The 26,261-nt window shown below is 42.8% G+C and overlaps 2 protein-coding genes across 11 annotated transcripts in view; both read left to right on the plus strand.

Moving 5' to 3' along the window:
• Positions 1 to 3,999: 3,999 nt before the first annotated feature.
• PANX3 (pannexin 3) lies at positions 4,000 to 12,008 on the plus strand. The gene is made up of 4 exons (XM_032167781.2): positions 4,000 to 4,180; positions 5,411 to 5,553; positions 9,344 to 9,558; positions 11,359 to 12,008. The coding sequence occupies exons 1-4, from the start codon at positions 4,000 to 4,002 to the stop codon at positions 11,996 to 11,998; spliced, it is 1,179 nt and encodes a 392-aa protein (XP_032023672.1). The 3' UTR covers positions 11,999 to 12,008.
• A 3,267-nt stretch (positions 12,009 to 15,275) lies between these two features.
• TBRG1 (transforming growth factor beta regulator 1) overlaps positions 15,276 to 26,261 on the plus strand; it is a 47,027-nt gene continuing 36,041 nt past the window's right edge. For 4 of the 10 annotated variants that reach the window (XR_009215481.1, XR_009215480.1, XR_004250351.2 and 1 more), the window contains exons 1-10: positions 15,276 to 15,642; positions 17,324 to 17,394; positions 18,052 to 18,284; positions 18,853 to 18,989; positions 19,284 to 19,430; positions 22,852 to 22,949; positions 23,209 to 23,319; positions 23,740 to 23,882; positions 25,074 to 25,122; positions 25,427 to 25,534. Coding sequence is in view for 5 of the 10 variants with exons in the window: in XM_058446203.1 (XP_058302186.1) it covers positions 15,493 to 15,642; positions 17,324 to 17,394; positions 18,052 to 18,284; positions 18,853 to 18,989; positions 19,284 to 19,430; positions 22,852 to 22,949; positions 23,209 to 23,319; positions 23,740 to 23,882; positions 25,074 to 25,122; positions 25,427 to 25,508 (1,221 nt within the window). In the remaining 5 variants the exon portion in view is untranslated. The other 6 variants (XR_009215482.1, XM_032167786.2, XR_009215483.1 and 3 more) reach the window with 4 other exon arrangements.

The following is a 26,261-nucleotide window of genomic DNA, read 5'->3' on the forward strand; positions in this document are numbered from 1 at the left end:
GCCTCAGCCTCCCGAGTAGCTGGGATTGCAGGTACCTGTCACCACGTCCAGCTAATTTTTCGTATTTTTAGTAGAAATGTGGTGTCATCATGTTGGCCAGGCTGGTCTCGAACTCCTGACCTCAGGTGATCCACCCCGCCTTGGCCTCCCAAAGTGCTGGGATTACAAGTGTGAGCCACTGCACCTGGCCTCAGAAAGAAGTCTTAAACAAATGGAGGGATATGCCATGTTCATAGATTTGAAAACTAAATGCTGTAAAGAAGGCAATTTTTCCCAAATTAAGCTGTAAAGTCACAGTCAAAAATTCTAGCAGGTTTCTTTCCTGCTGAAATTCAAAAACTGATTGTAAAATTCATGTAGAAATGCAAAAGATCCAAAATAGCCAGAGCAATCCTGAAGAACAATAAGACTGGAAGATCTACACTACAGGTGCCAAGACCTATTATAAAACTATACTAGCTAAGATACTGTAGTGTTGGCAAAAAAAAAAAAAAAAAAAAAAAAGACAAAATGTCAGCTGGAACACAGTCACCTGATTTATCACCATGACAACACTGCACTGCAACGAGAAAGGACTGGTCTTACAATAAATTGTGCTGAGTCAGTTGGATAGCCATATGGAAAATAATATTTCTTGACCCCATCTCATACCATATGTTAAAAAAAAATTATAGATGAACTGCAGACCCAAATGAGAAAGATAAAACAAAAATATTTTGGAGAACACCTAGGAAACATTTTTCGTGGTATTGTAATTAATAACCAATGGTTTCTTAAACAGAATACATATAGCACTATCCATAGAAAAAAATGATACATTGACTGTATTAAAATTAGAACTTCTGGTCATCAAAAGACACCATTAAGAGAATGAAAAGGCAACCAATGGAGTGGAAGAAGATATAAACAAAACATATTGCTAGCAATGGTCTCACATCCAGAATATTTGAAAGAGTACTACAAATCAATAAGCAAAAGACAGACAACCCAACAGAAAAACAGGCAAAAGACTCAGACATACACCCACATCCATCCACAAAAGAAGATATCCAAATGGCCAAGGTAGCCAACTTCATTAGTCAACAGAGATAGTCAAGTTAAAACCACAATGCACTACTACTATACACCTTCCAAAATGGCTTTAAAAAATTTTTAATTCCAAAAGTGTAATGTCAAGGATGTGCAGCAACTAGGATTTTCATAAGCTGTTGGTGAAAGTGTAAACTGATACAACCTCTTGAAAAACTATAGAGATAAACATATGCGTAGCATTATGACCTGGCAATTCCACCCCTCAATATGTACCCAACATAAATGCATACCTATATTGACCAGGAGACACATATTGGAATGTTCACAGCAACAGTATCTCAAAACATCCAGAACCTGAAAACTCAAATATCTGTCAGCTTATGAATGGATAAACAAATTGTTATATATCTACACAGAGGAAATGCATTTCTGGTACATACAACAACGGGGTGAATCTCAAAAATACATTGAGCAGAGAATCCAGACACATAAACACATGCACATGATTCCATTTACATAAAGTATAAAAACAGGCAATAAAATGGATGATTCTCATAAATACCATATGGAGCAAAAGAAGCCAGACACAAAAGAGTAAATACAGATTATTCCATTTCATAATGTATAAAAAAGCAAAACTAATCAATTAGAAGTTTATATAATCCTTACCTTTTGGAAAAGCTAGAAGAGAGGAGCACAGAGGTGGTTTCTGGGGTGCTCGTAATGTTCTGTTTCTTGATCAGATGAATATTTATTAAACTGCATCCTTATGGTATGTGAATTTTTCTCTAGTTTTTTGGTCTTTTTAATTTTTTATTTCAATCGCTTTTGGGGTACAAATCGTTTTTGCTTACATGGATAAACTGTATAGTGGTGAAGGTATTTTTGGTTACATGGATAAACTGTATAGTGGTGAAGGCATTTTTGGTTACATGGACAAACTGTATAGTGGTGAAGGCATTTTTGGTTACATGAATAAACTGTATAGTGGTGAAGTTATTTTTGGTTACATGGATAAACTGTATAGTGGTGAAGGCATTTTTGGTTACATGGATAAACTGTATAGTGGTGAAGGCATTTTTGGTTACATGAATAAACTGTATAGTGGTGAAGGCTGAGATTTTAGTTCACCCCGTCACCCAAGTTGTGTACACTGTACACAATATTAAGGTGTGTACATTATTTCTCAATAAATATGTATTTTAAAAAAGTAAAAGGATATACATGCATACAAACTAATAATAAACATTTGGCAAAAACATACCTAATTAAAAGATACAGAAATGTGGTGTGGGGAGGGTAATGGGGAATAGAAGTAAAGGGTCCCTTCTGCTGCCCCATGACTCACACACTCCAGTTAGCACACGCAGGGCAGCTCTGAATCCAAGTCGGCCTCTAGCCTGTGGGATGGGGACAGAGGTAAGCCCAGCCCAAACATTTGTGGCCTGGGAGAAAAAAGTTCAAATAGAGGTCCACATACCATATATCTAAAATATTAAAAGTTATAAACCAAGTTAAAAAACTGTTAAATAAAATATGTTATCCTTGCTCACCTTGACATATATAGACACCCCAGCTTCATAATGATCAGGAATGCCAGGTTCAAATTTAGAATCCTCAGACTCTCCCAAGCCCCTGGCCCAATCTTCTCTTCCCAACTCAGCTAACACCCACATTGCAAAAATCCTCAGAATTGCATGTGTGGACATCCCAAGATTTATAAATTGCATCCAAACCCTGACAACCAGCCATTCCTTGGGCCTAGAAGTGCACACCAGCAGCACAATCTTCCCTTGGGAGGTCGCCCCTGAAAAAAAAGCCCACACAGGTCTGGGAAGCAGGCTGAGGCCACATGGGCAGGGCCTTGGAGAGTGGTTTCTAGCTGGGTGCACAGACTCTGAATGGACACATCCCCTTGGGCCCACATACTCCTTGCCTCATGAGAAGGACACAACCAAAGAGGGTAAGGTTAAGAGCCTCTATTGCCAGTTTCAGGGCAACACTAGAGACAAGAGTGCCCTATTCTCCACTCACCCACCCCCACCAAATTGAAATAAGAGCTGACACTTCTGCTACACTTTACAGTTTACAAAGCACCTTCACAAACAATGCTCTTAATCAATCCCCACAATCTTGTAAGCTTGTTACATACTACCATCTGACAGATGGAGAAACTGAGCTAAAAGTGACTTGCCTGAAGTCACACAGTTAAAACCTGAGTACTCCTAGATCTCCAGTGGAGGAGTTTTCCCTCCGAATTTCAAAGGTTGTACTCTTTCCACGACCCAACACTGCCATGCATCCCCCAGCTTTGTAAAGAACCCATGGGCTAAAAAGGAATTGGAAACTGTAAATATGTAGTTGAAACATTTTGGAAAAAAGACCAGAGTCAGGGAAGGAAATCTAACACCAAATACAGAAAAGTTGTGGGAAAGAGTCTGGGCCCAGAGCAAAAATCATCATTGGGACAAAGACTACTATGTAGCGTAGCAATCCCAGCTGGGTCGTTGGGGCTCCATTCCCACTCCAAACCACAAAATGAGTGCCTTCAAAACATTTAAGCAATGCTCACCCAAATCCCACACAAATTACATGGAGGGGGGCCTGGCTCCACAGCCCTCCTTCTCTCCACTGAAAATACTTTATTAATGACAGGGCAGCATAAAGCCACAGAACTCCATCTGCTGTAGGACAATCCAGACAGCAGCGTGGCACCAGCCCCAGGTGAGGCCCGACCCTCCTTCAGCAAGGACCCGCTAAGGCTATGCCTCCCTCTAATTAGCAGGGCCTGGCTCAGGGCCTGGACAGTTATTTAGAGAACCATCGCCTGCTCCCAGCATGGATATCCATAAGGCTGGCGTGGCAGGCACTGTCTGCTCAAAGCCAGCTGCCTGAAGCTGCCGTCTCCTCATTTCACCACCCCAGGACTCCTGCTGCCACCTCTGCACCCCCAGGCTCAGCAGCATCATGTCACTTGCACACACAGCTGCAGAGTACATGCTCGCGGATGCCCTGCTGCCTGACCGCAGGGGCCCCCGCCTCAAAGGACTGCGCCTGGAACTGCCCCTGGACCGGATAGTCAAGTTCATAGCTGTGGGCTCCCCCTTGTTGCTGATGTCCCTGGCATTCGCCCAGGAGTTCTCCTCTGGTAAGTTGCTTCCAAGGCCCAGTGCGCAAGAGAGACTCCCCCTCGTGTCACTCCCTGCACGGGCTCTGAAGTGAGATGGTGCGCACAGTGACGGGATTCCATGGCTTCGGGCTGGGCTGGATTATCCAAAAGGCAGATGGTGCATGAGTTCAGGGCACCAGCAAAGCAGAGGCACCAAAAAATTTTGAAAGTCATCTCCAAAATGTTACAGTAAAAAAAAAAAAAGTTGTAATTTTAGTATTCATATATTTTATGTCATTTCAAATGATTAAAGCTTTATTTTGGTTTTCACTATGGATGAAAGAAGTTGACGCCCCTGGTAATGTTTTTAGGACCTTAGACCTCTTCATCTTAGCTGGGCTGTCGCCAAGTCTCTTATTTGCTCTGGGCCCTCTTCCCACCCCTAACCCGCCAACTCCAGGGTTATTGACTTGAGAACATGTGTTAAGTGCCTGAGAGCCATGCACATTGGAGATGCTGGATAAACCCACTGCTTCCTGTCTACAAACCCCAGCCACACACACAGACATTAGCATACACATACATCTAGGGTTTCAGGTGCTAGATTCACTCAGCAAATCAACTATCTTTGTTAAAGAGAATGTGGACTTCCTGAGAACTGAGACTTCTGGCTTTCCTTTCTGGCAGCGCCATTAGCTTACTACATTGCCCAAACAGGTGTGCCAGCCTCCCACTTCCTCTTTATTCATCCACAACCAGGGCAGAAGAAATGGCTCCCACTTCTGCCTCTTTCTGGAGAATGATGTGAAAACAAAAAAGCAGGAACTCTCCTCCAAGCCCACTTTCCTCCCGACATAATTTGCCCACCCTTTCTCTTCATTTAGGCTCAGAAGCCCAGGCAATTCATCCTCAACATTTTAGAGTCTAAAAGATGTCAGTTATTTCAGGAAAGAGACATCACCATCAAACCGCAAGCCTTCTGGTACCGGACTACAGGAGCACAAAAAGCCCAGGGGGTGCTCTGTGAGCAAAGAACCACCAGACCCAAAAGGCTGAGTCAGCACTGGCAAGCCCTGGCCATACAGTGGGATGTGTCCAGGAGTGCCCTGTCCTACCGTGACGTGGCAGTGCTCAACCCAGAAAACTAAGGCGTGGGAAGAAGACAGTCCCTGCCAGAAACAGAAACTGGGGAGGAGTCAGATGATTGCCCCTGAGTCCCCACTCCTCCACTCCAACTCAGGCGGCCTCAAAGCTGTGTTCCTGTTGCAGGGTCTCCGATCAGCTGCTTCTCTCCCAGTAACTTCAGCATCTGGCAGGCAGCCTACGTGGACAGCTCCTGCTGGGACTCACTGGTTCACCATGAGCAGGACAGGCCTGGCCAGGACAAGATGAAATCTCTCTGGCCCCACAAGGTAAAGCAAACTCTGTAAGGCCAGCTTCACGGCTGAGTGGAGTGAGGCAGAACCCCTTCATTCTACTCCCTCTTGCCTCTATCCCCACCACCCCTAACCCATTTATTTTGGTCACTTACTTTCATGTTTCAGGCATTCTCTGAATCTGGCAATCTTTGGTTGCTCACTTTTATCTAATTGGAAGCTTTGTGCCTAAGGGTGAGGCACATAAACAGGCAAACTTCGGTTTAAGGTGATCCCTTTGGTCTATTTCATTAGTATCTGAAATATTGACTCTGTAGTCCTGTCTCCTGGGCTCATCAGTTTCCTCCTAGAAGAGTCATTCAAATCTTAATTTGTGGGGAGGGGCGGGGTGCAGGTGGAATTAAGCCTGGCTGCCAACCCTCTAGGAACTCGGCTGGGGGTCTCACCATTCAGAGTTCACTCAGCTGCTCCCCCTGTCCCAGCATGGCTCTCCTGCCTCGATGGACCCAAGAGCAGAGTTTAATCTAGTTTAATCTCTAGGGAGTAACCGTCAAGCCTCTGTTAGGGGAGGGAAAGAGCAGCCGCTTGACTGCCTCACATTACAGAAAGGATCTGCGGGCTGCTTCTCACACACATTTCTCCAGCAAGATCCCTGTTTTCAGCCTCTCCTGCACTCTTGTTTTCAGAAGTACCTGGTGTCTCCAATTCCTGGTTCTGTGGTGAAAACAGCCTGCCTGTCCCTGCCTCCTCTCCCCCTCCTCCCCATGAGCTGCTGTCTTCTATCTTGCAACTGCTTTCCAGTTTTCAATATTGGGCTCCCCTGTCTCCTCTCCTGTTCTCTTTGACCTTATAAAAATATGTCTTCTTTTATGTCTCATTGTCATCCTAGTGGGGTTTTGGGAGGAGGCAGTGGTAACATGTATGTTTGATTCACGAGGTTTAGTCAGAAGACACTCATAGCATTTTCTAGGCACGACAGTTTAGAAGGTGTCAAATTGCCACAGTTCTAGGACTGAGACAAAACCAGAGACTTAACGGAAAGAGTTAATGAGATTTCTGTCACTGGAAGTTCAGGAAGGATCTAGATGGTAAAAAAAAAAAAAAAAAAAAAAATTCTATGGTAGAGGAATTCACATATAAGAAAAGGATCAAATTGCCTGATAATCAAGATCACTAGAAATTTTTTTTTTTTTTTTTTTGAGACGGAGTTGTTTTGTGCTTGTCACCTAGGCTAGAGTGCAATGGTGCCATCTTGGCTCACTGCAACCTCTGCCTTCCCAGTTCAAGCGATTCTCCTGTCTCAGCCTCCCGAGTAGCTGGGATTACAGGTGCCTGCCACCACGCCTGGCTAATTTTTGTATTTTTAGTAGAGATGGGATTTCACCATGTTGTCCAGGTTGGTCTCAAACTCCTGACCTCAGGTGATCCGCCTGCCTCAGCCTCCCAAAGTGCTGGGATTACAGGCATGAGCCATGGCACCTGGCCACCAGGAAGCTTTTTAAACCCAAATTCTCAGGCTCCACTTCAGCCTACTGCAACAGACTCTCTAAGTATGAAGGAAGGGTTTATTTTCAAGAAACGCCCTTTCTTTTTGTTTTCTTGCTTTTTGTTTTTTGTTTTTCGAGATGGAGTCTGGCTCTTGTCACCCAGGCTGGAGTGCAATGGCACGATCTTGGCTCACTGCAACCTACACCTCCCAGGTTCAAGCGATTCTCCCGCCTCAGCCTCCCAAGTAGCTGGGACTACAGGTGCCCACCACCATGCCTGGCTAATTTTTGTATTTTTAGTAGAGATGGGGTTTCATCATGTTGGTCAGGCTGGTCTCAAACTCCTGACCTTGTGATCCGCCCACCTTGGCCTCCCAAAGTGCTGGGATTACAGGCGTGAGCCACTGCACCCGGCCCCACACCTTTCTTTTCTACCCAGATGCAATCAATTATGTATACTCCCTCTTTTTCTTCAAATTCTCTTCTGAAATAACAAACCATCCCTGGTTCAGGAGAAGCTATAAGTGAAGTAATCATTTAGGGAATAAGCTCCAAAATCAGACAGCCTATAGTTCCAAATCCTGGCTCTCCTACCTACTTGATGTACAACCCTGCACAGGTTACTTAATCTTTTCATGCTTTGGTTTCCTTATCTGTAAAATAGAGATACTAAATTGTATCCACCTGATGACATCCTTGTGAAGAGCAAATAAAATAATGCATGTTAACCACCTAGCAAAAATGTAGTTTTAAAAAATATTTACAGGCTGGACACGGTCGCTCACACCTGTAATCCCAGCACTTTAGGAGGCCGAGGCGGGAAGATCACTTGAGGTCAGGAATTCAAGACCAGCGTGGCCAACATGGTGAAACCCCGTCTCTACTAAAAACACAAAAATTATCCAGGTGTGGTAGTGAGCACCTATAATCCCAGCTACTCAGGAGGCTGAGGCAGGAGAATTGCTTGAACCCAGGAGGCAGAGCTTGCAGTGAGCTGAGATCTCACCACTGCACCCTAGCCTGGGCGAGAGAGCGAGACTCCATCTCAAAATAAATAAATAAATAAATTAATTAATTAATTAATTAAAATCTTTACAAGTAGAGATTTTACTGTAGGCAAAATAGTTGGCCCAACCCTGCTAGGTGTGGTAAGTATGATGAGGAAACCTAAGGAAAAGTCCCTGTGTTAATTTGCTAGAGCTGCTGAAACGCAGCACCACCAGCTGGGTGGCTTCAACAATCAAAATGATCGTCTCAGGGTTCTGGAGACCAGAAGTCCAAGATCAAGGTGTCATCAGTATTGGCTCCTCTGAGGGCTACAAGGGAAAGATCTGCCAGGTTCCCACTCCTTGGCTTGTAGATCCAGTGCCCTGGGCAGTCTCCGTGTGTGCATGTCTGCTTCTTTACCTGGCTTTTTTTTAAAAAAGAAAAAAAAAGAACATGAGTCATAATGAATTAGAAGCCCACCCTATTCCAGTATGACCTCATTTTGAATTAACTAACTGCATCCATAACAACCCCATTTCCAAACAAGGTTTCATTCTGAGGTACTAAGAATTAGGACTTCAAGGTATGAATGGAAGGAGGTGGACATGGACACAATTCAACCCATATCAGTCCCTTATTGCAGGTAGCTAACGATGCAGTCGTTGAGCAGACAAGGCTTATGAATTCCTGAAAGTCAGCTTATAGATTTACATACCTGAAAGGGCCCCCAAAGAATCCCAAGACAGTGTCTGATGGTGTAGTTTGGCATTACCAAGAATCCAAAAATCAGAAAAGACCACTGTGCATCAGACAAGTCCGGGAAGATGACAGGGAAGAAATGGGTTTTCTCTCCCTTAGGACAACATGGCCTCTGCTGGCCATGATCCCCTAGCTAGCTAGCTGCCCAGACTACTTTGATGGAGGTAGGCAGATCGCTCTTTCTCTCCTTTTCTCTCTCTCTCTATATATCCCTCTCCTCTCCTCTCCTCTCCTCCCCTCCCCTATCCTCCCCTCCCTTACCCTCCCCTATCCTCCCCTCCCTTACCCTCCCCTCCCCACCCCTCCTCTCTCTCTCCTCACTGTCTCTCTTTTCTCCCTGGGACCCCACACAGACCCTGGATCAGAAAAGTGAACCAGGGGAGCATGAAGGTGCACATTCCTTCTCAAGCAGGCCTCCCTGTACTCAGCCAGGTCAGTAGGGTGCCTCAGGGGCTGGGCCTGGGCTAGCCCATTCCCCACACAGCCTTCCCCTGCTGAGACAGGAACAGGGGAAAGGAGAGCCCCTCGCTCAGCGCTGTCACTCGGGGTCTCGGCAGCCCTGGCCTCCCTCCTCAGCTGCTCTCGCCCTGCAGGCCCTCCCTTACTCCCTGCTGGCCCTGGCCTTGCTCATGTACCTGCCGGTGCTGCTGTGGCTGTATGCAGCTGTGCCAGCCCTCAGCTCTGATCTGCTGTTCATCATCAGCGAACTGGACAAATCCTATAATCGCTCCATCCGCCTGGTGCAGCACATGCTGAAGATCCGGCAGAAGAGCTGCGACCCCTGTGTGTTCTGGGATGAGCTGGAGAAGTGAGTTGTCTCGTCCACCTTTTTCTGAGAAATTCAGTCAAGCATTAAAATGATATCTTTGCATAGTCATCTTTAAATGATCTTCCATGCCATCCTTCTCAAGAGGGCAAAGTGCTTAACACATCATCTCATTAACTTTCTATTGTTTCTGTAAAGGGAGAGAGAAAGGACTCTTCCTCTAGTGTACAGATGACCACACTGAGCCCACAAAGGGATTCATCTCTCTAGAATTCCACTTTCATACACTACTGCCTTCAGAAACCTTAAATAGCTCCCTTCATGCCTACCAAAAAATACCCAAATTTTCCCAGATATGTGTGCAAGGCCCTCAACACACTGTCACCATCTACTTTTTCAAAATTCTAACTACCAGGTGACAGAAACCTTCCACCACACCTAGGCAGCCTTCTCCTTTTCCCTGAACAAATTATTTATCTATGTAATCATTCCTCCACCTGCATACAGGCACTGTCCTGGGTGCTTCTGATACATTCACGTGTATGTGTTGGGGGATGGGGGCAGGAGAGACAAAGCTGTACCTCCCCATGTGGGGCTTACATTCTATTAAGGAAACACAGACAAATAAACAGAACACAGAAGTGAAATCTATGTTCTGAGATAATAAGTGGTATGAAGAAAAGAAAAAGTAAAGTGGGGGCAGGAGGAAGCTGGAGGGATGGAGAGTTGTGTAGCTTTACACAGAGTGGCCAGGCTAGATGGCCCAAGGGGACAATTGCGCTAACATTTGAATTATATTATCCCATATTTATGCACATACTCTATCTTCTGAAACAAAATCCTCTCTATCTTTTGAAGCCCAGATTTCAGCCAATATTTTCCATAAGGGTTTCTGAACATTGAAGGCCACACTGTTACCTCCCTCTCCTAACTTTTACAGCCATTGTGGTTTGTGTCCACTATTTTCGCAACAAACCAAGTGCCATTTTTATTCCATATTTGCATGTCTTATGTGCCCCTTCACCACAAGCCAGGCTCTAAGCTTCTTCAGAGCACAAACTGGCTTATATGTACCTGAACACCAAAGCTCTCAACAAACATTTGTGAGCCAAATTATTTACATAAGATGAATGAATTGGCCCAAAGATCATACATAGAGTACACAGGCCAAGAACCAGAATGTACTTTTTTTTTTTTTTCTGGGTAGGGGAGACAGAGTCTCACTCTGTTGCCCAGGCTGGAGCGCAATGGCACCATCTTGGCTCATTGCAGCCTCAATCTCCTGGGCACAAGCAATCCTCCCTCCTGAGCTTCCCAAGTAGCTGGAACCATAGGTGTACACTACTACACCCAGCTAATTTTTGTATTTTTTCATAGAGATGAGGTCTCACTATGTTTCCCAGGGTAGTCTCAAACTCCTGGGCTTATGGGACCCTTTCACCTCGGCTGCTGGGATTATGAGCATAAGCCACCATGCCTGGCCCAGAATGCACTTAGCTAAACCCCCAATCCAGTGCTAATTTCATAAGCCTATTGCTACCTAAAGATCCTACTTCAGCTTAGAACTTTAGTCCACCTTGCTTGGCAGAAATCCAGTGTAATAAATCATTACTCACTGATCATTCACTGGGTTTATCACATTGCAGTCAGTCCTTGGAGAATCAAGACATACTCATATGCCTCTGTTTGGGGGAGAAGCATGGTTATGCTCGGGAAGACAGATTTTCATGGGAACCAAGAATGCCATGTTGAAAACAGATCTGTTACTTTGTCACATGCCTCTCTTGGAGTATGGTTCTAAACGGTCACTACTAACCTTGCCTCCTTTCTTCCACTGCCCAGGGCTCGGAAAGAACGATACTTTGAATTCCCTTTGCTAGAGCGGTACCTGGCATGTAAGCAGCGTTCACATTCACTAGTGGCTACCTACCTCCTGAGGAACTCCCTCTTACTCATCTTCACCTCCGCCACTTACCTATACCTTGGTCATTTCCATCTGGATGTCTTCTTCCAGGAAGAATTCAGCTGCTCCATCAAGACAGGGCTGCTAAGTGATGAGAGCCATGTGCCCAGTCTGATCACATGCAGGCTGACATCGCTGTCCGTTTTCCAGATTGTCAGCCTCTCCAGTATAGCAATATACACCATATTGGTTCCAGTGATAATATACAACCTCACACGGCTATGTCGGTGGGACAAACGACTCTTATCTGTCTATGAGATGCTCCCAGCTTTTGATCTCCTCAGCAGAAAGATGCTAGGATGTCCCATCAATGACCTCAATGTGATCCTTCTTTTCCTCCGAGCTAACATCTCTGAGCTCATCTCTTTTAGCTGGCTGAGTGTCTTATGTGTGTTAAAGGATACAACCACCCAGAAGCACAATATTGACACAGTAGTTGATTTTATGACTTTATTGGCTGGCTTAGAACCCTCAAAACCCAAACACCTCACCAACTCGGCATGTGATGAACACCCATAGTTAAGAAGCCATGGAGCAAGAAATCTTGTGGAAAGTCTCTCTCTTTCCTTGTAAGACATGCACACTAATACACATACACACCAAAAAAAATGCAAGGATTTTTTTGGTGTGTATGTGTATTAGTGTGCATGCAAGCTTGGATTTAACTGAATCATATATCTTTTATCATGTTATCCTAAAAGTGAGAAGACATAACCAAGACATGGAAATAAATGTGAAAGCTGGAGCTGAAGAGTCAAAGAGCTAAAAAATTAAGTCTAGAACATTCTATGAGGATAGTACAAATAAAAAGAAATAAAGTCTAGACATGCTGCAAGGAAAGAAGATTCTAAAGGCCATTTATGGAGACAATTCCATATCCTTTCTTGAACGCACATTCAGCTTACCCCACAGAGCAAGTGAGGCAATCTGGCAAGAGATTAATAAAGATGTAAACTCCTGGAAACCCTTTGGTGTGGCCTGAAATCCTAGGAATTTACCCAGGTTGCTTTGTAGAAGTTATCAACCTTGTCCAAGTCCTCTGTAGCCTCCAAAGTGCTGGGAGATGATGGCTTCAATTTGTAATCTGCTCTTAGGATGTAAGGACATAGTAGAACAAGGCCGGGGCTATGTCTCAGCCATGAGTGGAGCCTTCAGGTGCCCAGATACACTTTTCACCATCTAAACCAGGAACTCATTTCACCAGGGGCTGGGATTATGGGCTATGGACTCCTTCAAAACTGTTAATGGAGCCAGATATGCTTTTAATACCCCAGAGGATACTATGCCTTCCCTTACAGCTAATCACTGAATAGCAAGCACTTAGAAATGGGTAGACAGTAAAGTGCTATTGAACTTCTTTCTCTTCTGATTTATCCCCCATTTTAGCTTCTAACTCCCATTCCTATGCCTGTAGTTAATGGAACTTTGGTCTGGCTTCAAAGACCACACTCAGACACAATATCATGCTGTCTGCCATTTTATATTTCTTTTTAGAGCTACACATTATGCATTTCTTTAGAGAATTTTTGCATAGGCCATTTAGACTCTTCTTCGTATAGTTAAGTAGAAAAGTTATGTTGCTTCTGACAGTTCAGGTAAGTTTGCCCAACACAAGCAAAGAGCTGATAGATGGTTTCCAATTGTCACCGGGCCAAAGTCCAACTCTTCAGTTGGTACACAAGACTTTTCATGACCCAAAAAACCCTACTTACTGCTTCAGTCTCTCCTCTTGCTTCTCTCTACACACATCTTTCACACTGATCAACTACTTGCAGTTCCCATACTGAGCCTTTGCATATGCTGTCTCCACCACCCAGCATGCCCTCCTTTGTTCTTCACTGGGCCAACCAATCACTACCTCTCCTTCAGAGTCTGCCCAGATATATCTCCTTTAAGAAACCTTTCCCGTCTCCTCCCTCCTTCCCTGACTGGGTGCTGCCAAATAAAATAAAACCTACCTCTGAAATAAACTTATTATACCATATTAACATTGCCAATTTACTTGTCTGTCTTTCCTTCTTAAATTAAGGTTCTTAAAGGTGGTATCATAATAGGCACTAGGTAAATATTCTTCTAAACAAATAAGGACTGAATGAGTTGCTCAGTGGCATCACCTTTGTGGCACACACAAATCCAGGCTCTAAACAGTCCTATATGGAAAAAGCTTTGGACGCAGATGTGCTTTTAATGGAATTGACCAAAAAGTCAATGAACATGGAAATAATTATGCAAAATGTAATATAGCCATAACTGGAATATTAACCAGCTACTTAAAATTATGCTTATAAAGAAGCTATACTAACATTTGTGGAATTGAAATGATATAATGTTAAATGAACAAAAAGGAAACTTTATTTTCAGTATTATCTAACCTATATAAAAATGCATAAAATATTAGACACATATACTAACATGTTAAAAGTAGTTCATTCCGAGTGGTAGCATTAGGGATTTTTAAACCTTTCTTGTACTACATTTTCTAAATTTCTAAAGTTCGAATGAAATGTTTTATAAATGTAAGGAAATGTTTCCAATGAAGAAGAAACAAGAAGATATCTTCATGCAAATCCCACTAAAGTCCATTGGCCAAAACAGCCTGCAAACCAGGACAAAGGATAGCACTTTTCTTCCCCCTAGATGTGATACACGTATATGAAAATAAATAATACAAATAAAGTCAGACCCTGAAGCCTGCAAGGACAAAATACAGCACAACAGTAAATTTTTTTTGAGAGAAAAAAACTAGAGAGTTACTGAACTAGTGATTAGCATCCCTGGAAGCAGATGCAAGCCTTCTGCCATCCAGCCTGGGTCACTTACCAATACCGCACCCTAAAGATTTTTCTAGCCTCCCTAGTTTTAAATAGACCTTGGTTGTAAAGTTGGAACCATATAAATGTACATATTATGTACAGAAATACACTTCTGGTTTCACTAGACAAACATTTACTGAGTGCCTACTTAGTGCTAGTATTAAAACTGCGTGTTTAATCTCTCATCTTCCCTACTAGAAAGAGCCACGGGCCGGGCGCGGTGGCTCACGCTTGTAATCCCAGCACTTTGGGAGGCCAAGGCGGGCGGATCACGAGGTCAGGAGATCGAGACCATGGTGAAACCCCGTCTCTACTAAAAATACAAAAAAAATTAGCTGGGCGTGGTGGCGGGCGCCTGTAGTCCCAGCTACTCGGAGAGGCTGAGGCAGGAGAATGGCGTGAACCCGGGAGGCGGAGCTTGCAGTGAGCCGAGATTGCGCCACTGCACTCCAGCCTGGGCGACAGAGCGAGACTCCGTCTCAAAAAAAAAAAAAAAAAAGAGCCAAGGCCTTTCTTCCTATTCACTACTGTGTTCCCAGCTCCTGGGAAGACGATAGCATTAGGACGCCCTGCAAACACATTTCTGTGAGCTGCAGAAAGGAACGAAGCAGGGAAAGAAGCAGAGTCCCAGCACTTGGGTTCACTTTGTTCTACAGTCTGGGAAAGCCTGTCTGCACGAAGCGTGAAAAACGTGTTGAAACGCAGTGGCCCGGCGGGGGAGCGTGAATGAGAGCTCGCGTTGGTAAGCTTTTTGTTAGTTCGTTAGTTCAACTATAGTACCCTTCAGCTAAGCACACAAATGCCCGAGGCCCGGATTCCGATTCCGGCCGCCGGCCCTCCCTGCTCTCCTCATCCAGCACTAGCCCCCAGCTGTCTCTTTCCTCCGGGCGCCCCGGATGGCACCGCCCAGACCACGCTACTCTCCCTGCCCCGGAAGTTACACGCTGCCGACACCGGGACGTAACTTCCGGGAAGGGCTTACTTCCAAGACAGACACGGAAGTGCTGGGAGGCGCCGGGAGCCGTTTCGGTTGCGGGTGTCTCTGGCCCTGCGGTCAGCCCTGGGAACGTCCCGGAGAGCTAGATTCCTAGAGGCCCGATTCCGCTAGCCCGGAACAGGCAAAGCCAGCGCTTCCGCCCGCTCCCCGACTTAGGCTCCGATGCCGGCAGCGTCCTGGGGCCCCCGTAGCGGGGCTGGACCATGAGCCTGCTGGACGGCCTCGCCTCCTCGCCGCGGGCTCCGCTGCAGTCCAGCAAGGCCAGGATGAAAAAGCTCCCGAAGAAGAGCCAGAATGAGAAGTACCGGCTGAAGTACCTGCGGCTGCGCAAAGCGGCCAAGGCCACGGTGTTTGTGAGTCTGACCCACGTCCAGCCGGTCCCCGCCTGGAGACTCCCTCACAAAATCTTTCCCCAAGCTGTTCCCCCTTCCCAGGGTGACAGTATTAATACAGTGTTGGCTTTTCCGTATACGTTACTACTTGTTAGCCTTGTGTCCTTGGACAAATTACGTAATTTCTCTGTGTCCTCATCTGTAAATGAGCTAGTAACTGTCTTGCAGAATAATGAATATTAAATGAGCAAAGTGCTTGGTGCGTAAAAGACATACCAATAAATTTTAGTCATCGTTATTACTGCAGAACTCTAGGAAATGTGTTTGATTCTCGAGATACAGCCCTGAGAATTAGGCCTTATTTGTAAAATGAGAACACTGAAGCCCAGAGAGATGATTTGCCCGAGGGTACTGTGTCAGAGCCCTGACTCCAACTTAGATAACCCTGATTCCATTTTATGACTTCCAGTACACAGACTATTTTCCGAGCACCTCACGTCCCCATAACTGACACTTTGCCCAAAGAGGTTCATGAAACTCTCAGTAATTTCGCCCCTCTAACCTTTGAGTGTTCCAAGTGTTTCTTCCTTTCTTTTATTGTAGAAGCACTGGATTTATTGAGTGAATAAACTTAATATAGCTTGCCAGCCATCACTTTATATTAGAATAGTTTGGCTTGCCTCAGTGCTTGGAAATAGGGGTGGAGTCCTCAAATGTCCCCCCACATCCAAGTCAACAGTTCATCTCTTCTCTCTACCAAAAGCTTGGAACGTCTCTCAGCATTTTTGGAAGCATAAGGAAAGGTTCAGAAATTAGAATACACATTCCAAAAACACTTATTCAGCACTTGCTATGTGCATTGCTTGCTATTTGCCCTGGAGAGAAACAAGAAAAGTAGAACTAAGAGAACTTGGCATCTGATTGACCGTTCCCTTTCTTTTATCCCCTATATGTCAAGGGTACCTAAAGCTTGGAATTTATGTTATTTCAAGGATGTTGGTTCCATCAAATACATAAAGAAGATTTTGTGAAGAAAAAGATGTTGTTTTGAACTTTGAGAGTTTGAGGTTCCACCTATGGGGCATTCAGATTCAGCATTCCCTTCAGGATTGGTGCTTGGGAGATAGATTGAGTCATCAGTTACAAAAAAAGAAAAAAGATAATACTTGAACTCATATAAGTAGATTATGAAGTTTAAGAATTTTACACACTAAATTTGATTTTGTTCCATCCAGTTTTTCTCTATTTGGGTTAGATTGGCTTTGTAAGTTTTTCAAGAGTTGAGGCACTTGAGAACAGACAGTTTTCATATTTATAGTATTTAATTTAAGCATCTGTGGATTTAAGCAGTATGCCTTTTTCTCTGCCAAAAGCTATACTAATTAGGGTGACCATTAGTCTTGGCTTGCCCAGGCCAGTCCTGGTTTACCATATTGTTCTGGCATAAGCATTAATAATACCCCCTTTTCACTCAAAGATGTCCCAGATTGGATAATAAATTACATAGCTATACCCTGTCCATAGTAGAACCTGACTACCTTTACCCATGGATTTATTTATAGTTTGTCACGCGGTAGAATAGCTCCTCCTTCTCACTCAGTAATACAAGCTTTTTTGGTTTGAAATATGGATCCTCTTCCCAGCATAATAATGTGATTTTTTAATTCATTTTATATGATTATATTCAAATTTTTACTTAAAGGAAAATGCTGCTATTTGTGATGAAATTGCTCGTCTTGAGGAAAAATTTCTTAAAGCAAAAGAAGAAAGAAGGTGAGCTGGCTTCATTTTGTGTTCAGCGTCACCTTTTTGGTGATTGATAATGGTGTTACTGCTCTGGAGATTTTTTTCCCCAGTGGGATTTATGCGTGTCGCACAGCCGCTTGGCCACTTGATCAAGTATAGAGAAACTTACAACCTGAGGCATTGGTTCCTGCACACCCAAGTTATGTTGGGCCGTGGTGATGAGACAGCTCCTCTACTCATCTTTCTGAAAAAGCTGTCTTGCCACATCTAATAAATAATCTTATTAAGATTATTTAATCTTATGGCCCAATTATAAAAGCCAAGTGATAAAAGCAACTGCCTCTCATTCTACAAATATTTATTCTGTATGTACTATTCTGTGCAAAGCACAATGGGTATATATACATCTGTAAATAATGTGCCTTTCAGAAGCCTAACACCGTCCAACATCAAGGTAGAGGAACCGTCCAGATGCAAGAGATAAGCTACAGTTCTTATCCTTGGCCTCTTGAAGTATTGATTATCCTCCAGGGCTTTATGGTTCATAGGGTCTAATAAGAACCTTTCTTTTATGAGTGTAGTAATCTTTGTATACAATTCTGGCTTTTCCCAGTACTTGAGTAAAATACTGAATTGAGATAATATGGAAGTTCATTTCTCTGCTCCTTTCCTTCCTGATCTCAGGTACTTGCTAAAGAAGCTCCTCCAGCTTCAGGCTCTAACTGAAGGGGAAGTACAGGCTGCAGCTCCCTCCCACAGTTCCAGTTTGCCCCTGACTTATGGTGTGGCCAGCTCTGTGGGTACTATACAGGGAGCTGGGCCTATTTCAGGGCCCAGCACTGGGGCTGAGGAACCATTTGGGAAGAAAACTAAGAAGGAGAAAAAAGAAAAAGGCAAAGAGAACAACAAACTGGAAGGTACTTTGGGGAGATGGTATCAGTAGCCCCAGTGACTCACCTACTAATGACAGTTAGACCTGGTACTAACTGACAGACACACACAGCTACAGATATACTTAGAGTCTCATCTGGTTCTTAAGGAGCCCTAAGAGCCCTTGAGAAACAAATGTCAAATGTATTAGAGCCACTTTGGGTGGAGAAATTATAGCTAGACTTCGTCAAATGCAAGGGGAGCAGACTGAGACTTCCCCCTTCCCCCAACTCTCTGGGTTGCATTCCACTTAGTCTTTCCTAGAGGCAGGGAAATGGGCTAGGTGGCCTTTGGAGCACACTGCTGGCTTGGGAAATTTCTGATCTTACAGATGAAATAAGAGGCCTTAAAAAGTATAAGGCCTTTAGCTCCTAAGCACTAATCTGGGCAGGTTAGAAAGCTACTCAGGGCTTTGGGCGAAAGCCCCATATGCCCATTCAGTAAGTATATAAAACCAGGATTGGCCTATTGCCCTTACCATTCACATGCAAATTTGTCCCTTCCCTTCAACATTGGGAGGGGCCTAAAGTGGGTGACCCCAGATTTGCGTTTCAGTTCTGAAGAAAACATGCAAGAAAAAGAAAATGGAGGGAGGTGCTCGCAAGCTGGTTCAGCCCATTGCCCTGGATCCCTCAGGACGGCCTGTGTTCCCCATCGGACTAGGGGGTCTAACAGTATATAGCCTGGGGGAGGTGAGTGAGACCAGCGATATACAGAGAGGAGAATCAGGGAAATATGGGAATGGGGTTGAACCTTCCCTCCCTGTTCCCATTAGCAGCAGCCCCTTGCTGATCCATACCAACCCCAGAATATCTCCAGCCCCTGTAAAACCAGGTCAGTGTTGTCTGCTACACAGCCTACTCTCTGTCTTTGTGTGATTTGTCACTCTTTGCAGCCCCAAAGTGGTTCTAAAGGCTACCACAGGAAACTGGACTTCTAAATTCTTCAGTGACCTCAATCCCAGGTTGGGGGAATGTTTTTTATAGATCATCACCGACCGACCTGGCTTTCATGATGAGAGTGCCATCTACCCCGTGGGCTACTGCAGTACTCGAATATATGCCAGCATGAAGTGCCCAGACCAGAAGTGTCTATATACCTGTCAGATCAAGGATGGTGGTGTGCAGCCTCAGGTACCCCCTCTAATAATAACCACTGTTTGTCTTTAGAACCTTCTCTGTGCCAGGATATGTATTACCTGTTCTGATACCTTACAAGGTAGATACGTATAATCATCATTTGGGTAATCCCAAGATGCAGAAAAGTGGCTGGCCGTAAGTCACACCTCTGCTAATAAGTGGTTGAGTTTGGATGTGAATCTATTATCTGTCTCGTTCTCAAACTGATGCTCTTTTCTCTTGAACCATGCTACTTCAACTGCTGACTTTGTGACTATGTGAGGCTTGATCAAGCCTACTTATGTGAGGTACAGGCCAAAATAGAGGGAAGATTAGTTTGATACACGGCCATTTCAAGTTGGACCAAGATGGAGTTAGCAAAGAAATTGCATATTAGTTTCTGGCTGCAAATACTCTTAAGGACCTGAGAGTCTTAAATCCTAGTCTTACTAAATACCTTTTTTCATCCTTCTCAGTGCTAAGATTTGAGACAGTACATTTTCCCCAACCATCATCTCCTGATTGTAAGGGAAAAACAAAAAAATAGACCATTTTCGGAGTTCTAAGCTTCACTGAGGAAGTTACAGAACACTAGAAAGTAAGGTAGAAGGAAGCAGAGGCAAGGTAAGGAACCTTTGAGCAGAAGCTGGCAGAACCCTGAGACGGCTTGACTTCTTGTAGATAATATTGCATCACGCCTATCAGAGCATTGTTAGGCATAGTTGAGAGCTCACGTGACCTCAATTATGCAATAGTTTCTTTAGAAAGACTCATTATTGTAACGGTATACCATATTTATAATACATCTATAAATGCAATGCAAATCTAATCAAAATCCTAGTAGAAATTGACAAGCCGATTCTTAATTTTCTCTGAAAAACAAAATGCTAGAACATTTTTGAAAAAGAAGAATCTGTGGAGTTTTTAATTTTCTTTTTTAGGTCATTAACCTAACTGGACATTATTTTTAGGTGTGTGAGCTAGGAATCTAGCTTCAAATTTTGTTCCAACTAACGTCAAGTAGCTGTTTTTTATATATATATATTTTTATATATATTTATATATATATTTTTATATATTTATATATATTTTATATATATTTTTATATATTTATATATATTTATTTATATATATTTATTTATATATTTATATTTATATATACACACACACACTAAATATATGTAATTCTTGTATCTCTTTCCAGATGATTCCTTTTTATTGATCTGTTTGTCTATACGTGTCAATATGACTTTTTATTACTTTAGTTTTATTGAATATTTTATTCTATAAATATGTTAAAGGAAAATGTAAAAGAATTTTTTATAATCTTAGGGTGAGATGAAAAGGCTTTCTTTAGCAAGACATGAAACTTAGAAGCCATAATGGAACATAATAACATATTTAACTATTAAAAATGTAAACTCTTCTGAATGGCAAAAGACACCATGATCAGAGTTAAAACACAAGCAATAAACAGGAAGAAAACGTATGACAAAGGATTAATACCAGATAAAGTGCTCCTGTAGAGTAGGAAAAAGCAATATTAAAAAAAAAAAAACAACCCACAGGCATTTCACAGAAACAGTGCAGATGGTAAAGTGTGGGCCTCATCAGTAAGTGGGGAAATGCAAATAAAACAAAACTGAGATCTTATTTTGCTCATAGGCACATATCAGAGGGATTAATGATATCCAGTGCTGGCTGGGGTGGAGGAAAACAAGTACACGTTAGTAGGAGTGAAAATTGGTAGTCTTCTGGGAGGGCAACTTGGCAGTATCAACAATTTTAATATGTGTATCATTTGACCCAGAATATGTCTAGATAGTCTAGTATCTAGACTGCACTAGGTACACATTTGCACCTAGAGAAATGTGCAAATGTGAACAAAGTAACATGTAACAATGTTCATTGTAGCAGTATTTGCAATAGCAAGAAATTAAAAATAGCCTAAATACCTATCAAGGAGAAAATGGTTAAGTAAAATATATCCACCCTTGTATGTACAGCAATTAAAAGAATGAGGTAGATTTATACATTAGTACTAACAAGGAAGTATCTTCAAGACTAAAGTATAACATTTCTATCTTTAACGCTCTTTACTCAAATAGGGTAAAAATTTCAGTACAAAAAAAGTAATTGAAATTGACATGATACTAAATAGTAGAGCTACAGTACAGTAGAGTACAGATACTAAATAGTAGAGCAATCCTGGACTATTTGAAATTAATTACACACAGCAAAATTAGCCGGGCCTGGTGGCGTGCGCCTGTAGTCCTAGCTGCTGGGGAGGCTGAGGCAGGAGAATGGCGTGAACCTGGGAGGCAGAGCTTGCAGTGCGCCAAGATCACGCCACTGCACTCCAGCATGGGTGACAGAGCAAGATTCCATCAAAAAAAAAAAGAAAAAAAAAAGAAAAGAAATTAATTGCTCACGGTTTTTTCATTTATTAGCTGAGAAATAAATATAAAACACTAGAATCTTAACCTGGCAAGATATGCCATTGGTTGAAATAAGAAAACCACCATTGACTGAAACCACTCACAAGAGAATTTATTACTGACAAAATTGACAGATCTCTAAAATTTGACACAATAAATTGAGTCCAGTGAAATAATAACCACAGAAGAAAACTAACAGTAGTAGAAACTATACTCAGTAAAAATTGCTTTGACTTTTTTTAGAAATCAGTAGTGCTCAATATCATTCTAAAAAATTATACAGAAAATAAATTAATCCTGTTCAGGATAATTTGACTGAAGTTAACATTGAAGAACTAGGAACTGTTTAACTGAACTTAAGAACTAGTCAAATAATTTAATTGGCTAGATAGAACTTGTTACAGAAATATTTTCCTGGCAAAAAAATCATTGCGCTTTATAGAAAACTGGCCAGATAATTAAATCAGCTAGTTAACTTGTTACATTTGTTACAAAAATATTTTCTTGGCAAAAATTCCTCAGAATTAGTGTAATTTCGATGCAACAGTTTCTTTTTATTAACATAACCAAGATATTTTAACATTCAAAATGAAAGTAAATACAATGAAATGGCAGTTTGCAGTCAGCCTTTTTCCCTAGATCTTGTAAAATTGACTTAAAAGATTACATGGAGAGTGATCTCATTTGTTTTTAAAACACCATTTGTATTTGTACTTAAGGATATAAGTAAGTGGATTGGAAAGGTATATAACAAATTAAACGCTCACTTTTGGAAAGCTGTCAACCAAGAAGGGTAGAACTGAAACAGTTAAAGGACTTTCTCTAGGTACTTGGATTTGTTTAGATTTTTAGCAGCCCTTTAGGAAAGTATTTGTGTCCCTTCTGAAGATGGTATACATCAGCTTCAAGTTCCAGAGTAAAGAAGTATTTACAGAGTAGTATGCCCCTCTCCCCTTCCGTCTTGAGGATTGATCTCATTGCTCATTTATCTTCCTCAGTTTGAAATTGTTCCTGAAGATGACCCCCAGAATGCCATTGTCAGCTCTTCTGCAGATGCTTGTCATGCAGAACTGCTCAGGACTATATGCGCTACTATGTAAGTTGACCAAAAGCTTGAAAACAGGCTAAAAGATGACTGTTGGTACAGTGAAACCTTTTCTCTTGCTTTTAATGGGTGGAGATACCTTATTTTATAGAAACCTATCCTGGATCCTCCTGATGTTGTACCAACTAGAGCCTCCACATTATCAAAGTCAAGAAAGCTTATCCTGTTTGTTCATACCACTATTCTGTTCTTAAACCCATCTTCATCTCCCGCTAAGCTCTCAAACTAAAATTATCCCTCTCCTGTTTAGGGGGAAACTAATGCCTAACCTGCTTCCAGCTGGAGCTGACTTTTTTGGATTTTCTCATCCAGCCATCCACAACCTGATCCAGAGCTGTCCAGGAGCTCGAAAATGCATCAAGTAAGTGTGGTCAAATTCATTCCCTTGAGAAAAGCTCAGTGATCAGCCGGCCAGGGACTGGCAGTTCCTACTTTGTTCACTGACCTTCTGTGTCCAAAGCCTGCCTGCTTCTCGACCAGTATGGCTCAGTATTGGCCCCGTTAGCCCTCTGGATAGGTGAGCAAGAGCCAGGAGTCCACTGTTCGCTGATTATTACTATTTTCTCTGTGTACCATGACAGGAAAAGGGGTGGGAAATCTAGCAGAATAATTTGTCACTAAAGAGGCCTGCTTATTTCTTTCAGGTTTTTGTTAGCAAATATGTGTTTTATATCTATATGGGAGGAATATAAAGAAAAATTACCTGATCCTTTTGGTGATAGGAATGGGTATTTATGTCTAGCAGATAACTCTCAAGGGTGATTTTCCGTTGATTCTGCAGTTACCAGTGGGTGAAATTTGATGTGTGCAAACCTGGAGATGGGCAGCTACCTGAGGGGCTGCCAGAGAATGATGCAGCTATGAGCTTTGAAGCCTTTCAGAGACAGATCTTTGATGAAGATCAGAATGATCCCCTTCTGCCAGGTATCTTTAACTTTACCTTTCTGGTTTGAAAATTGACTGTGTTTAGGCTCTCTTCCCATCTTCACACAGCCGAGTACCCTAAATATCTATGCATTGAGTGATAAAAGCTTTCATTGAATCAGCCTTGCAGAGTGCTGAGTCAGAGGGAGACCTGCGGCCTGTGTAGCTTCCTAGATTACTCACAGATGTCATGGGGAGCACCTGCGATCGTAGTAAGGCAGGGTACCCCAGAAACTAAGGTATCTCATTCTGTAACCTAAGCAAGACCGGAGCAGAACACCAGGGGAAAGTTTACTGTGCAGGGAATAACATTTCAAGTGAAGTCAGTGGGGTCGAGCCAAGGCCTTGGCCCTGCCTGTGTTTCATGAATTCCTCCCACAAATCAGTGGAGTGATCAAGGGTTCAGGCTTTGGGGTCATAAAGGGAAAACTCTGGGTTAAAAAATGGAATTGAAATTCTCACTCTTTGCCTAATATACTATATAACCCTAGGCAAGTCACTTAATCTTCAACCAGTTTTCATTGTAAAAGTATCTGTCCTATCTTAACAAAGGCAAAATTGAGCTGACAAATGCAAGGGTGTTAAGGAATTGATTGAAAGGACCTGTATGTGTCTGACCAAAACAGTCTGCTCAGACTCCCAAGCAGCAGTGGAACTTAAGGAATTGTTTTCTCCAGGATCCTTGGACCTCCCAGAGTTTCAGCCTGCAGCCTTTGTGTCTTCTTACCAGCCCATGTACCTGACACATGAACCCTTGGTAGATACTCACCTGCAGCACTTGAAGTCTCCATCACAGGGTAGCCCAATTCAGTCTTCAGATTGAACAAGAAGGGATCAGATGCCACATCATTTTTGTCGTGATTAATTTAACTTAAACTAAAATTTGGGGTACATGAAAGAAGGCAGCAATTCAGAAGTAAAGAAGATATTAACATATTTCATCATGGAGGGTCCTGTGGTGATGGTTTTCCCTGGGAAAAACTTCAGCTGCTTTATTTTTAGTAATAAATTTCTCTTGTCAGTTCTGTTTATTTTTATCTTGTTGTAATCAGGATATAATCTTTTTCGCTTAGCTCTGCCTGAGGTAGAGTAAACTTCAGCCTCTTATAAGCAAGAGTTATAGCTGCAGGCTGCTACAACAAATACCGTAGACAGGTTGGTTTATAAATAACATGAATTTATTTCTCACAGTTCTGGATGCTGGGAAGTCCAAGTTCAAGGAGCGCAGATTCAATGTCTGGTGAGGGCCCACTTCCTAGTTCTTAGACAGCCATCTTCCTGCGGTGTCCTCACGTGGTAGAAGGGGAAGGCAGCTCTCCGGGGTCCCTTTTATAAGATCACTAAGCCCATTCATGAGAGGTGTGCCCTCATGACCTAATCACCTCCCAAAGGCCCCACCTCCCAATACCATCACATTAGGGGTTAGGATTTAACTTATGAATTATGGGGAGATATAAACATTAAGTCTATAGCAGCAGCTGACTAACGAGGGAGATAGGGAGATTCTGACAAACTTCTACTCTTGATTCTGATCCTAATTCAAGGAATATCAAGTCCCAGCCCCTGCAACCCAGGCTGCTGCTTAATTTTCATGTCAGTATCATCAAAATCCAATGTTCTGCTTAAACTCAAGATGGAAAGTCCAGTCCAAGGTACACTGTTCATCTTTTTCTTCACATTTTGCACATCCTTCAAGAGGATCTTTAACCTCTTTTTTTTTTTTTTTTTTTTTTTTTTTTCTGAGACGGAGTCTTGCTCTGTCACCCAGGCTGGAGTGCAGTGGCGCGATCTCGGCTCACTGCAAGCTCTGCCTCCCGGGTTCACACCATTCTGCTGCCTTAGCCTCTCCTAGTAGCTGGGACTACAGGTCAGGAGATCGAGACCATCCTGGCTAACTCGGTGAAACCCTGTGTCTAATAAAAATACAAAAAATTAGCCAGGCGTGGTAGCGGGCACCTGTAGTCCCAGCTACTCGGGAGGCTGAGGCAGGAGAATCGCTTGAACCCGGGAGGCAGAGGTTGCAGTGAGCCGAGACCACGCAACTGCACTCCAGCCTGGGCAACAGAGCAAAACTCCATCTCAAAAACAAACAAACAAAAACCTTGAAAAACACTGCCATAGTATACTTAAACTATCTTTTCATCTATCAGATTGTTAAGGATTTTTTTTAAATTTGACAACATCCAGTGTCAATGAGGGTGAGGGCAAAAAAGGACTACCTTGGTGAGAATGTAAGTTGTTTAATCCTTTGGGAGGGTTAAGCTGTAGATATCTAAATTTTATTTTTTATTTATTTATTTTTATTATACTTTAGGTTTTAGGGTACATGTGCACAATGTGCACCTTTGTTACATATGTATCCATGTGCCATGTTGATTT

This window comes from Hylobates moloch, unplaced genomic scaffold (genome assembly GCF_009828535.3).
Source record: "Hylobates moloch isolate HMO894 unplaced genomic scaffold, HMol_V3 SCAFFOLD_11, whole genome shotgun sequence".
Lineage (NCBI taxonomy): Eukaryota > Metazoa > Chordata > Mammalia > Primates > Hylobatidae > Hylobates > Hylobates moloch.

Bases quoted from the DNA above. Each gene is read 5' to 3' on its own strand.
- PANX3 (XM_032167781.2), top strand. From the start codon at position 4,000: ATGTCACTTGCACACACAGCTGCAGAGTACATGCTCGCGGATGCCCTG. The intron at 4,181-5,410 runs GTAAGTTGCTTC...TTCCTGTTGCAG, and splicing joins CGCCCAGGAGTTCTCCTCTG to GGTCTCCGATCAGCTGCTTC. The intron at 9,559-11,358 runs GTGAGTTGTCTC...TCCACTGCCCAG, and splicing joins TTCTGGGATGAGCTGGAGAA to GGCTCGGAAAGAACGATACT.